Below are 13971 nucleotides of genomic sequence, written 5' to 3'. Positions count from 1 at the left end.
CCCCCGCACCTTGACCTGGCCGTACTGCCACACGATGTCCGCCAGCTCCGGCCCACACTCTTGGTACGCCAGCAGCCGGGCAGACACCTGCGCAACAAGGAGCGGGGAGGGGCACTCGGCCTTTAAACCAAAGCAAACGACCATGGCGGCATGCACTCGCGGGCTCGACCATCCAAAGCGCGGCCAGGGCGTAGTGTCCGAGGGAAGTCGGTGCGCGTGCAGTGCCGGGAGCGCACGCGATTTCGCAGCATTCGAAAGGAAGCCGGGTGGGAGCTTGGCGAGCCGGGATTGAGCTGGGCGGGCCGCACCTGCTTGATGGTGGTGCGTGCCTCGTCCTCCTCCGCGGCCAGCGTCGCCGCGACGGCCTTGAGCGCGGGGACGCTCTCCGAGGTGTAGGTGGCGACGTGCAGCTGCGACTGCAGCACGCGCAGCTTGCTGCGGGCGGAGGGGGGCATACGAGCCGGGCTTTCTGTGCATGAAGAGGGGGGGCCAGGCGCATGGCTCCCCGCTAGCGCTAGACTTGATACCAGGTTGAGCAATATCGTCTTCACAACCATGCTTGATGCCGCAATCTGCCATCCTGCCTGCAGCTCGTGCTCGCCCGATCCCCCAAACTAGCACAACCGGCCGCTGGTCCCCGGACGTATCACGTCTGCGCACTCCCCCGACTGCAGTGCTCCGTCTGCTGTGCGCACACCTGACACACTCCTCAACAAGGACAATCACACCCACATGCACGACATTTCCCCAAGTTTACCAAGCCCCAACGCATGCACCCTCCAAAGGACACTCCTCACCTGTGCAGCGTCCTGACGTGGCTGACCAGCCACCTGCAGTGCTCCGCGTCCAGCCGCGCCTGCTTGCCCACCAGGCTCCCCTCCACCAGCTGCAGCAGCACCCCATGCACCGACCCCAGCGCGTCCAAGTAGCCCCGGCACAGCGCCGCGTGGCGCCGCAGCAGGCGGCCGGCCTCGGCCTCGGCCTCGCCGGCGGCGGCGACCGCGTCGCGGACCGCCTGCGCCGCGTGCGCCGCCGCGGACGGGTCGCCTGCGGCGACGCGACAACGGGATGCCGGGATACCAGTAGAGAGGGGATGGGGGTGAATTTTTTCTGTGTTAAGTAAAAGCAGCTGTACCTTGCGAAAGACGCCCCCTCCCCAGACGCCTCCCCCATAAAGTACGGAATTGTTTGAGGCGTTTGTGTTGGCTGTCATCTGCACGCGGTCGTTGCTGGGGCAGCGTCCCCGCTTAGGGCAGCCCACCGCCCGTTCCCCCGCAACACCGCTCGCCGCGGGCGTCGCACCCGACGCGCCGGCCCCCATGACGGCAGATATAATTGAGTCCGCGAGCGCCGACAGCCGCGCCTCCACTTCGCGCGCTGCCCCGGCGTGCGCGCGCTGCCGATGGGGCCAGGCAGGGGGCGGGACAAATGCGGGGTCAAGTATGGTGGCGGGAACAGACTCAAAGCAGAGCACCAAGTCGTTCAGATCACACAGCCCTGGTTTCAGCAAGAAGCGCCCACGACCACTGATTGATTGGGCCCTAAAATTGTCAATCGACAAGGAGCGCCGCCGCCCCCCGCACGCACCTGAGCGGCGGCTCTGTGCAGGCAGTGCTGCTGCCGCAGCGTCTCGGGCGTCACGCCCAGGAGGTGCCACGGGCTGCCGTCCCGCTGCGGGTCCACATCTGCGAGTGTTAGCGAGGCGCCGGTGAGAGGCAGTGAGCGGCAGGTCGAGTCCAGGTGGGATCACTCACGCACGTGCAGTGCGTTGTAGTTGCTGACAGAGGGTGTGCTGCCAGAGGGTGTGCAGATGAAGCCGCTCGCTCACCGCGTTCCTCTGCCTGCTGCTGCTGCTGCTGCTGCTGCTGTTGGTGTAGGCCTGCAATGCCTGGTGTCCCCTTGCGGCCCGCCAAGCTGGAGGTTGGGGCGTCTGGCAGTTGTAGCCGCTGCATGGCCCTGGCCACCTGCGGGACAAGCCCACGAATGGGCGCAACATATCAACCAATTGAGGCGTATGTACTATTCAAAGCACCATCAGGCCCCCCCTCCTGCAGGCAAGGCGGCGCAGTCATCGCTGCCGAGGGCGGGCGCACACTCGCGCAGGGCAACCGCGCGTAGTGTGGCCGCTGCTGAGCTCCCCACCTGCAGGTGCCGCCCGAGTGACGCGTACGTGGCCGCGCTGCAAGCCAGCCCGGCTCCCCGCAGCGCGCTCGCCGCCTGCGCGGCCGCCGCCGCCGGGCCTGCGGCCGCGCCCGGGCCCGCCGCGGCCCCGGAGGCCGCGGGGGCGGGCGGTGGACTGCTGTGGGTGTCCGAGAGCCCGAGGCTGGCCAGCAGGGCCTCTGCCTCGTTAGCAAGCCCCTCCGCGGCGTTCAGCACGCACTGCTGCTCAAGGTACCTGAAGATCAGGTGCATGGCACAACGCAGTCTGGTTGCTGCTGCGCTGCTGGTAGTGCTGCAGCACGGCGGGCGCTTGCGCTGCATGCCGTCTCGCAAGAGTTTGGCACAGCTTCAACGAATCCTGGCGCTAATTGTGCCATATTTTCGCCATGCACTAAAGCCCAACCTGGCTCTGGAAGTGTCCAGGGCTGCATCAGAAGATTTGCTTTGGGCGTCAATGGCGTGCCAGACACCTGCGCATGCACCGGGGCAGTAGGTCGCATTGCTCAATTCCACATTGCGCCGCAGGCCTGGGCATCAAATCATCGTCGCTCTGTAGCTCATAGGTGCTCTACCGCACCATTTGCCGTGGCCTGGGCGTCCACAAGTTGGAGGCTGGCGCTCGGCATGTTTGAATCGCCGTGATCTGTATGATCCCTGATGCTACGATGTGTACATTTTTGTGTGCGCTGTGACGCACAATCATTCAGACATGCTTGCTGTGCACGCGTCAAATCGCCGTCAAGTGCTGAGCAAGTGCCACATGGACGTGGTGAGTCAGTGAGTGCAGTCGGTGGGTGGGCGGGTGGTTCAGTGGTGTCGCGTTTCTATCTCCGATGCATCGCACACAAGGTATGTGCAATTTCCATCTTTCTCCTGTGGTTATTGATTCATACACAAAGGCATGCACGCCAACCACGACTTACAGAGGTCGAGGGGGTGACAGCTGTGCCCCAGAGCACATGCGCAACACCTGAGGCGTGTTGCTGGTTAACGTTCCAGCCCAACCTCGACGTAGCACAGGGTCCCTGATCCTTTAGATCATGACCAATCAAGCTGTTGCGCTTGCAATAACGCCCTACACTCTCAGTGACCCCCTGGCTGCAGAAGTGGGCCAGCATTGAAATGCAAACAGCAACTGCTGCAGCGTGCTGCAGAACCGCGGCATCCAGGCAGCCTCCGCTTGACAACGATCACACAAATACGCGCATGATTGCAGGCGCTGCAGGTTGAGTGTCTAAGGCATGGCAGCTGACTGGTCGAGGGCCGCAAAGCCTTGTGGCAGAGGCACGTCACAGCTTCCAAGTACATTGGCATGGCCTAGCATCTCATCTGACTGGATATTGAAAACCTGGAAATTCACTTCACACCTTCATCCTGCGCAGGCCGGCGGGGGCAGCATTCACAGCACCTGCAGCTAAAAGCACCAATACAGATACATCGTCAAACAATTGCACCGCTATGTAACAGACACTTATGTGAAAGACTGGGGTGAGGCACTTGACCTAAAAAAGCACCCATTCACCAGTCCTCTTCATCGTCAAACTCCTGCTGCCACCCTTCCACCTGCATACGTCCCGCCTGCTCTACCCCTGCTACCGCCGCTACCCCTGCCTGCTCGTCCACCTGCCGTGCATCGTAGTGTGCCGCAGCCCCGCAGCCCGCCAGCGCGGCGCTGCCACCCGCACGTGGGCTCACGTCCTGGCGCGCCGCTGCTGCACGGCACCCGTGCGCACCCTCCATCGCCGCGGCCACGGCCCTCGCGCGGTCGACGACGCCGGCCGGCAGGCCAGCCACGGCGGCAACGGCGATGCCGCAACTGCCGTTTGGCGCTGCTCCGGGTCGCAGCTGGAACGTGTTTTGAAGCACCAGGCCGCCGCACGACCCCACAATGGGCCGCACCGCCGCGGCGCCGTGGCTTCTGGCTGCTACGGACCCTGCCAGCCGCCCCGGCTGATGCAGCAGGGGACCCTGTGGCAGGCCGCCGTCAAACCACGCGCCCACCCCCTGCTGCTGGTGCTGTTGTTGCTGCTGCTGCTGCTGCTGATGATGATGATGATGATGATCACCGCCGAGGGGTACAGGTGAAAACAGCTCCGAGGCCATGTGGGCGAGCTGCACGCGGCCCGACAAGCCCGGCTCCAGCGTCAGGCGGTGGTAGTGCGTCGCAAACAGCACGCGCGGCGCCGCGCCGCCACGGCCACGGCCGCCGCTGCTGCCACCGCCACCGCCCGTGAGGTGGTCCAGAACGGCGTACGCGAGGGCGCAGCCGTCAAACGTGCTGGTGCCCCTGGATGTGTAACACGGCGGCGCCAGTGTGCAGTGCATCAGGGTGATTTGGAACGGGTTGGGGATGGACTGCAAATAGTGAAGCCCATTCTGGATCAAGACACTGCACGCAACACACGCAGCACCAAGGGATTGACGCACGATGTCTACGCGCAGCGCAAGGCGGACGTTTGGCAGCGAGCGTCTCCGGCTGACGGCGGCCCTCGCGTGTCAATTGGCACGCCTTTTCTGGCCCGGGGCCCGCATCGACACCCACCTGCCGAGCTCGTCCAGCACCAGGAGTGAGCTGGGGGTGGCCAGGGCCATCGCCAGCGACGCCTCAGCCATCTCCACGGCAAAGGTGGACTGGCCCAGCATGATGCGGTCCTGCGCCCCCATGCGTGTGAAGATGCCGTCCACGGGGCTACCATGGGGTGTGCAAGTGGGGATGATATTCGAGGCGGTGTGTATGGTGTGAGCGCGAGCGTGCTCATGCAATTGTGTGCGGGTGCGTGTGTGTGTGTGTGCGCGCGCGTGTGTGGGTGTGTGTGCAAGCATATTTCAGCATGTTCATATCTGTTTGTGCATGAGTTGGTATGTGTGGGCATGTGCACGTGTGCAGTATGTGTGCACTTGTTTGTGTGAGAGAGCACACTAGCAGCATGTAGGGATCATGGGCGGCCCACGGCATTGCGGGATCCAGGTGCGCCCAAGCTGCACGGTCAAGGCCGCCTGTGCTGCGTCCCCACACCAGGCCCACCTGACTAGAGCCTCGGCGGCTGGCGCGTAGCAGCCGACCTGGGCGCAGATGGCGGCGACGCACGCGGCACGCAGCAGCGTGCTCTTGCCGCTGGTGTTGGCGCCTGGGCGGGGGCGGAGGGGCGCTCAATGTGGGTGGCGCGGTGCACAAGTGGCAGCGAGGGGCACAGGGCAGTGTTGAGGACGTTGCATCAGGAGAGGCCACAAGGGGAGGCCCTGGTCCTCAGCCCGCACGTCTCTCAAGCCCCGCGCGCGTGCGTCGCCGGACCCGCTGGCCCGCTCAGCTGCGCCGGCGCTCATACCTGTGAGCAGCAGTGCCCCCGGCTGCTCCCCACCCAGCAGCAGGTCGTTGGGCTGCCCCATGGGAGGGGCCGCCCCCGCGCCGCACGCCATCAACAGCGGGTGCCTGTGAGTGCGCGGGCGCATGGCACATTCGAAAGGCCTTGTGAGCAGCATGCTGGAGAATTTGGAACGGCGCGCAGCAACGACAAGGCACGAAACCATGGAACCACAATCAACATCGGCACCCACCAGAGGCCTTTGAAGTGCAGAGGTGGCGTGCCCGCGGCGGAGCCTGCGCCGGCAGCCGCGGCAGCTGCAAACACGGGCCTGCAGAACGCTGCGCCAGGCGGCGCCGCCTCCGTGACCGCCGCAAACCCCGCGAGCACGTCCAGCTCCGCAGCTACTTGCACCAGGGCTGCCAAGGGGGCATAGCTGCCCAGCAGCTGCCCGGCCGCCGCCCGGAGCGCGGCCGCGGTTGCGTCAGTCATCGACTGCACGGCGGCGGCTCGGGCGGCGGCGAGCCGCTGCAGCGTCGGGCAGCGCACCAGGATGGTGGCAGGGGCTGAGCCATGGCCAGCAAACTCAAAGTGGGGCGGCGCCAGCAAGCCGCCGCAAGTAGCAGGCACCTGCAATATTGTTGTGGGCCGCAAGCGGGGACATCCTGATTGCAGCCTATGAGCGCAGGGTGCACATTGCTTGATGAATGCACAGCTTGCTTGGACAAGAAGCGTGGATCGCCAGAAAGCCAACAGTCTTCCAGGTGTCGTGGACTGCAGGCCACTCTCAGCGCACCTGCAAAAGCCCCCCCTCGACATCGACGACACTCGCGCCCGCCGCCGCCTCCTGCTGCTTCCCCTTCTGCTGCTGCCGCTTCTGGCCTCCGCCGACGCGCTGCTGATGCTGCTGCTGCTGCCGACCTGCGGCGCTGCCCCCAAACATCGTGAGCGCCTCGCGTGTTGCAGAGGTCAGCCGCTCCTCAGCTGCCCGCAGCTCCTTCGCCGCCTCGTCGCACCCTTCGTCCGCACCCTTTGCCAGCCTCAGGCCTCCTTCACCGAAAGATGACGCCCCGCTCTCGCCCCCGCCAGCCTGCTGCGTCCACTCCGCCCCCTCCAGCAGCCGCGACACCTCAGCCACCGGCCCTGCGCAGCGGGCCGCCTCCACAACCGCCCTGTGGACAAGCGGCAGCTTCGAGGACGAGACGCCCAGCTGGCCCATCTGCCTGCGCAGCATGGCGACCGCCTCTACGAGCGCAGACAGCGCCGCTGGCAGCTGTCGCACCGCACGCCACGTGGACTGGCGGGCGTCGGCCGCCCAAGCGCCATCAGCAGGGTCTGCATCAACGCCGCCCGCGGCGCTGGCCCCCCCGGCGGCGCCCCAGGCGCTGCGCGCTGGGACGTGGTGCTGGCGTGTGGACTGCTGCGGCTGCTGCTGGGCATGGTTTTGCTGCTGCTGCTGCCGCGCCTGCAACAGACCCCGCCACGCCGGCTGCCGCCCCTGCTTTGCTGCCGCAGTCGCCACTGGGTGCGGCACGCTGCCCTGCCGCTGCAGCCACTGATCCGACAGCTGCCCCTCCCCCACCGCCTCTAACCAGGCATCCTGCGAGCCAGCCCCCTCCTCAGCCACCCGCGGCCCCGCCGCCTCCCCGCCGAGCCGCCCGCCGCCGGCGTCCCCGCCGCCGCCGCCCGCGCGCCGCAGCAGCGCCTGCAGAGCGCGCGCGGCGCGGGGCAGCAGGCGCTCCGTGTCAGGCATGCGCTTCAGCGCGGATTGCAGGGCGCTGGCGAGCGTGGGGTACTCTTTGAAGAGGTCCACCACGGCCAGGCGCTCCTCAATCAGGCTGGACACAGTCAGCGGCCTGGTTCAGGGGATGGCGCCCATGTCATCGTGTGGTCATGCGGTGAGCTGCGTGCTCGACTGTGCGCTTTGTGGCATGGCTGGGATGCAGTGCTGCCGCACACGCGAGCAGCACCGCAAGCCCCAACACGCGCACACACCACATGCAAAACATCAGCCAGCTACGTATGCGATGTACCTGCATTCAGGCTCATTCCCAAGGATAAAGAAGTAAAACGAGCAGCCTATCACCTGCACAGCCAGTGGCGGAGCTGCCGCCTCCCAGCGGCGCTGGCGGTGCCGTCGAGCGCTGCGAAAAGAGAGCCGCGCCGCTCCCCGAGGGGCCCCTGCAGCACGTGCAGCGTTGACAGGGCGCGGTCGTCCAGCAGCATGTGCTGGCGCTGCGGCGGGTGCGCCGGCTGCTGGGAATAGCCGTCGCCGCCGCTACGACCAGCCTCCATGGCCCCTGCGCATTCGTGGTCAGTATACACACAAAGCGGCATGCGTAGCCTGAGTGAGTAATCACAAGAGAGGTGCCATGTGCACGGCACTGCAAGCACAACAGCTTAGGCAGATGTGACGTTTGTGAGTCGTTTGGCCCTGCCAAAGGCGGATGGAGCGGCGCAGCCTACCCGTGGGGACTCCATCCACGTCCAGCGGAGCAAACATCAGCGTCGGCAGCAGCTCCTCCGCCAGCCCGCATCGCTGCAGCTGCCCCACAGCCATGGCCAGCGCCTGCAGCCCCAGCCCGCCCAGCCCGCCCGCGTCGCCGTTGCTGCGGTTCGGGCCATTGATATGCTGCTGACCATCCAGCTGCGGGGCGCTCCACTGCTGCACGCTGGCTGATGGCAACAGATCGGCCAACGCGCGCAGAGCAGCTGGCGGCAGCGCGCGAGACAGCAGCCGCCGCGCCTCCCCCGCGCCCCCGCACCCCGCCGTCGCCGCCGGCGCGAGCGGGGCGAGCACCGCTCCAGCGCCGGCGCCGCCGGCGGGGCGGCAGTGTGCGTCGAGGGCGGCGAGGGTGGGGCTGGACAGGGCGCCGCGGGTGCAGAGGACCTCGACGGGGTCGAAGCGCACCAAAGCAGTGCACAGCGCGGGGCGCGCCGGGGAGCCCTCCCTGAACGAGCCGACATGCACCTTGTGTGGCGAGGCAGGGATGCACGGTAGGGGGCCGGCATGAGGGTCAAGATGGCAGGGAAGCACAGAATGGGCATTGTTGGTGGGACTACAACAGGACTGCTGCACACTGACAGCAAAGCACAAGAAGGCAGCAGATTAACCAACTTTCCCTGTCGACTCACCTGTGCCGCAGCAACGTCCACCACGCAGACGCCAAAGGCCGCGACGCCGCCTCCTCCGGGCCCCGTAGCCGCCTCAACCACGCACAGGAAGGGGCGCGCATCCTGCCCTAGGTCGTCCTGCGCCAGAGTTGGCAGGGGTGTTGGCAAGAAGTGCATGCGGGTGCGTGAGCTGCAAACTATACGTGGTTTGTAACAAAGCAGCCCCTTGAGGGCGCAATCCTGTGCAATTGCAGCCTTCGCCTGGCCGCGGGCTGGCCTTGCAACTCCCCGGACCAGGAAGGGCGTCAGCGCTCACCGCCAGTAGGCCGTCGACGGCCGTGCCTGGTGTGTAGATCTTGACCAGCCGCCGCTCCAGCAGCTTCCTGGCAGCTGCTGCGGAACCGGCCTGGCTGCGCGGCATCTCCTCTACGCGACCGACGCTGTACCCCAACGCCAGCACCTGGGGATGGGGTGAGAGACCGGCACACGTGCACATGTGCCAGGCAAGGTTTCTGAACTTGGGGCACGTACAATGTGACGATGATATTGACAGAATACTAAGCCGTTCAAGTGCATGCATGTGATCAGGCGCAGGCAAGAAAAGGTGAGGCGCGCCATAGGCTATCAGCAATCAAATGACCGCAGGGGCCTAGGTGAATCTTGCCTTGGCAGCCCAGGCGGCGAAAGCGTCCTTTGTGCAGCCGCACTTCCACATGTTGGCGGTGCGCCTGCCGCTCAGATTGAGGCCCACGCGCATGCCCAGGTCCGCGTCTGTGTCGAAAAGGTTGTAGAAGCTGCGAGGGCGCGTGCCCCATGCGTAACGTTGCGGGGCACGCAGGATTGAGGGCAAAGTGCATGGGGCCCTGCTTGCACAGGACCCATGCGTTGGGGGCGCCGAGGCTGTCCAGGCGAAGCATGGCAACAGCGGGGGGCGCCCATGTGCGCGACATGCCCGGCAACATTGGCTCATGCACACCTTCCGTGCCTCACAAAGAGGACGAGATCCATGGCTCGGCTCTTGATGCTCCAGAACTGGTGAGTTGGGGGCATGGAACAGGGCAGGGCCGCTCGGTGCGCGTCATCAGAGGCGGCCCCTTGTGGTCCTTCGTATGCGGGCTCGACATACAGTACAGCCTTAGGTAACGCCATGGCTCCAAAGTAGCTCGTGAAATCACACCCACCTGCTTGTTAAACTCGCTCATTGCCGCCAGCGCAGTTGCAGGGATGTGCAGCGTGCTGGGGTCGAAGCCAGGCTGCCCTGAGGTCCAGGCATGGGCAGTGCACGGCAGGCGTGGCGTTAGAGGCCTTGTGCCACATGCAGGCCTAGCCTCGCGTACATGCATGCACATGCACAGCCCAAGATCTTGCGCACACCCCTCTGGTCCCACCTCCCACCTGGGCGCTTGCCCTGGGCGTCCCGCCGCTCTTGCCCCAGCCACGGCCACCGCTGCCCGTCCTCGCCCGCCGCCTCATCGCCCAGGCCGAAGCCTGCTGCCTCAAGCTTCGCCAACAGGTGCCGCGGGCGATTCTGCTGCGCTGTTGCTTCTGCATGGAGGGTGCCCAAAGCTGCGGGTGGGGTTGGTCTCTGCTTCCGCTCCCGCTGCTGCTGCGGCGGCGCCGGCGCTCCCCACGGCTGCGCTTCAAATGCTGGCTGCACCTCCATCTGTTCTTCCTGCTGCCACTGCCGCTGCGGGCCCAAGCCCTGCGGGTGATTTTCAGGTGGTAGGTGTTGCTGCTGCCTAAGTTGCACTGGTTGCGAGACGCCCACTGGGTGCTGCAGCTGCTGCGGTCCACATAGTGTGTTTGGCCATGTGCATGGGCCCGCCTGAATCTTTGCTTGCTCTGGCCCTGCCACCTGCCGTTGCTGCTGCAGCGTTACCGTTTGCGCTTGCCACTGCTGCTGCTGCTGCTGCTGCTGCTGCTGCTTTGCATGAGCCAACAGGCTCCTGGCACTCACAACCTTGCTGCCTGCTGCGTGCTGCGTCCGCATGTGTGCTGATCGCATGGTGCCCGCTCGTTGGCCCCACTGCTGCTGCTGATGGTGGTGCTGCCCTGCATGTTGCTTCCATGGCTGCCATAGCGGCGCGCCATCATCAGATGTTGCCTTGAGGAGTTTGTCTGTCAACGGGGTTAGAGGCTTGACGTTCGCGTCTGGTGGCACGACATCTGCAAGCGGAGCCCTCTGCTGCTGCTGCTGCTGCTGCTGCTGCTGCTGCTGCTGCTGCTGCGGCTGCTGCTGCGGCTGCTGCTGCTGCTGCTGCTGCTGTTTTGGCAGCCGTGGGGTTGCAAGTCCTTGTGGCTGCAGAGTGGCATCCTGTGCAAGTTGTGGATGGCGCTGCACCGGGGGCCCGAAGTGCGCCACCGCCAACTGTGCTGCACTGGCCACTACATTATGCTCCTCATACGGCAGTGGTGCCTGCAATAACAGGTGACTATGCTGCGGTGACAACGCACAAAGGGTGCCATGGCGCAGTTCAAGCGGGCATTGTTGCCAGACGTGACACATGGGGACTGTGATGCACTATCAGCACCATCTCTTGCACGAGCCTCGTGTACTCACCTGCAGAACTTCGGAATAGAAGTTCAAGGATTGCAGCAAGCTCATTGGAGCCTGTCACAGATGTGCAGATCACATGTGATCACTTGACACACAGCAGTTTGCGCGGGCTTATCCTTCAGTATACTGAAGATGTTGATATGGCATGTTGATTTCAAAATTGCCCTATATTAGGCGTATCACAACAGCTCCTACTGTATTGCGTCTGTTGGACGTTGTGTGTCATTGGGCAAGTTGGCCGTGGCTTCGCGAGGTGGATGCTCACTAGACTACTTTAGAAATTATAGCAGCTGGACGCGAGGATGAGCTGCATACTGTTGGCGGTCGCCGCCGTGACCGCGGCACCCATTCTTGTGCTGCTGCTCGCGCTGGCGCTTCCCCCAAACGTCCCGTCCAAGCTCCAAGTGAGGGCATGGCGCGCCCTGGTTGCGCCAAGAACAAGCGGATGGGAGCGTTTCGACTTGCATCGCCCTGCCATCGGATCAAAACGCAGAAGGAGGCAGCGTACAACGTCGTCGATCGCTGTGTCATGCATGGGGGTGGCCTCACGCGCTCTCCTCAACCCTCGGTCTGCAGGCCCTGCCCAACCTAGGCGGACTGTACCTGCAGCTCCTGCGCGCCGCAGTGCGCAAGGGCAAGGTTCCCAAAACCCTTACGGGCCACAAGGAGGTCAAGGTGGGGCTCTCAGTGCAAGGGGCCGCGTGAGGCGATCCGGGCGGGCGGGCGTGTGTGGTTATTCTGTGAAATACAGGCAGATGATGCGCTGTTGCGGCGTCGGCATCCGCCCGCACCTACCACTGGCTGTGCGCGCCGCGGCCATCCGTGCGCCGGCGCCAAGCACTTGAGACCGTGCAAGGGCAACCGCGGCAGCGATGCCTGCTTGATGCTGACGCACCCTTGGCTGAGAGAATCCCTCCGTACCCCTGAGCAAAGTTCTTGAGCCTGTAGCACCTTGGCATGTGTTAACACACACACACACACTGCCCTCCTCTCTGTCCGCTCCCATAGCTCGCCCTGGCCAGCGCCACGCCCTTTGACACGCAGTGCTACGCCACGTTCCTGCGCCTGGCCGGCTACGACGTGCCGCCCAAGGATGCCCCCCTCATGTACCCCATAGCCGAGAGCTTCCGCCTCAGCATGCTGGCCATGAGCCACCCCGACTTCCCCTTCAATGTGCTGGGCAGTGTGCTGGCACGCAACAGGACGGAGGCGAAGCGGCCGCTGGCCAGCGAAGAGCGCCTGCTGTACAGGCGGGTGGCGATCCCGCGTGGCAGTGAGGACGGACGCTGGCTGCGGCTTGCAGACACGCGGCGCCCTCGTGCACCAGCAGCTGCGCTTTGCCCTGCAGGTGCTGCGCTGCAGGGCCGTGCGCTGCCGCCGCCAGGCGCAACATCCACATCTATGACAAGAGGCGCACCCCCTCTGCCTGCAATGCCCTGCTCCATGCCACGCCCGCAGCGTGCGCATCGATCCCAACTATGTCAAGAATGAAAAGGGCGACATCGAGATCATCATCGAAACCACCGGGGCCACCCCCAACGGTGAGCCTGCCGGGTTAGAGGAGTAGAATGTACTCAACTCACTGGTAGCTAGCAGGGTTAGCCGGGCAGGCCGCCATCCCTGGTGCGAAAGTGCACTGTGGGTCCCCTGCTAAGCACAAGCCTCTGTGACCTGTTGCTGCCTGCCCGTCCCCAAAAGCCCCCGAACGCAAAAACCCTGGCCTTTCTGTTCCAGGCGAGGTGGTGTGGACCAATTCGCTGACCGTCATCGTCATCAACCCCAAGAGGGAGCGCGGGCCGGTCGGCGGCAAGGCGGCAGCCGCGGTGGGCGGCCCGACGCGCCATGCCATCTGTTGTGGTACATGGTGCCACCGACGTCGGCCCTGCTGCCCGGCCCTTGCCATGCACTCACTTGGCCCACAACCCTTCACAGCCACCTGCGAGCCCAGCGCGGCTTGGCCGCACCTCTCAACCCCCCGTCAACCGCCTCTTTGCAGGCGGAGGCCCCGCCAGCGCGGACGCTGCTGGCCACCTGGTCGGTCCCCGGCGACGCGGGGCGCCGCTTCGGGGCGCTCACGGGGGACCGCAATCCGATCCACCTCTACTCGTTCACGTCGCAGCTGTTTGGCTTCAAGAGGCCGATCGCTCACGCCCTGTACCTGGTGGCGCGCCTCGAGGCTGCGTTGGTCAAAGCGGGTGAGAGTGACGGCAAAATTGGGGCCAGGAGCCGAGCGCATGACGACAGTGTCGACCTGCGGGGCGGCCAAGCCACCAGCACAGCCTTATGGGCAAGGAGGCTTGGTTGCGGCCCTCCTATGTGATGCGCCGCATGCTCCCAAACATCGTGAAGTCACCCCCAAACCAACACCCTCCGCCCATCCCAAAGCGCAACAAACACCCGCATTCGCACACTTACACACGCCGCAGGGCACTCGGCGGCATACCCCGCTGTGTTTGATACGGACTTCAAGCGCCCCACCATGCTGCCCGCCAAGCTGCAGTGCGTTGAGGTCAAGGGCACCAGGCCGCTGCAGTGCGCGATACTGACGGGCGACGGCAGCAAGGACGTCATCCTGGGGCGGCTGACCGTGAAGTGAGGTGGGGGACACGCAACGTGGTGCGCCCGAGCCACACCTGAGGTGCAGCAATGGTTGAACACACGCGTTGCCGCCCCAGGTGTCATGGCGGCCGTAGAAGGTAACATGGAGAGTACCACGCTCACAGCACATTAGTGCATGAGTTTCCCAACAAATGCATTGTTAGAGACTGCAAATTACCTGGTGTAAGTTGGTCACGTTGTGAGGGTCTTGTTGGCGAGCGTATTGCTTGGCTCCAGTGG

The 13971-nt window shown here is 64.9% G+C and overlaps 2 protein-coding genes across 2 annotated transcripts in view; one reads left to right on the top strand and one right to left on the bottom strand.

Moving 5' to 3' along the window:
• Positions 1–122: 122 nt before the first annotated feature.
• On the bottom strand, positions 123–8997 carry MNEG_2780 (putative DNA mismatch repair protein Msh6-2; the record flags this gene model as incomplete). The annotated part of the gene is made up of 16 exons (XM_014048746.1): positions 123–435; positions 798–1047; positions 1303–1396; positions 1588–1685; positions 1829–1964; positions 2143–2395; positions 4250–4447; positions 4703–4849; positions 5186–5288; positions 5487–5590; positions 5716–6092; positions 6259–7318; positions 7549–7762; positions 7929–8433; positions 8598–8714; positions 8893–8997. 16 exons carry the CDS (start codon positions 8995–8997, stop codon positions 123–125), a joined length of 4074 nt encoding a protein of 1357 aa, XP_013904200.1.
• Positions 8998–11435: 2438 nt separating this feature from the next.
• The window catches only part of MNEG_2779 (hypothetical protein), a gene marked incomplete at both ends in the record, with an annotated part of 6631 nt that continues 4095 nt past the window's right edge, over positions 11436–13971 (top strand). The window contains 7 exons of the mRNA XM_014048745.1: positions 11436–11537; positions 11710–11808; positions 12142–12377; positions 12592–12674; positions 12868–12956; positions 13130–13328; positions 13560–13725. Of these exons, the coding sequence (XP_013904199.1) occupies positions 11436–11537; positions 11710–11808; positions 12142–12377; positions 12592–12674; positions 12868–12956; positions 13130–13328; positions 13560–13725 (974 nt within the window). The remainder of the gene's footprint in view (positions 11538–11709; positions 11809–12141; positions 12378–12591; positions 12675–12867; positions 12957–13129; positions 13329–13559; positions 13726–13971) is intronic.

Source organism: Monoraphidium neglectum (genome assembly GCF_000611645.1).
Source record: "Monoraphidium neglectum strain SAG 48.87 unplaced genomic scaffold scaffold00326, whole genome shotgun sequence".
NCBI classification, from domain to species: Eukaryota; Viridiplantae; Chlorophyta; class Chlorophyceae; order Sphaeropleales; family Selenastraceae; genus Monoraphidium; species Monoraphidium neglectum.
This window is presented reverse-complemented; position numbering and strand designations above follow the sequence as displayed.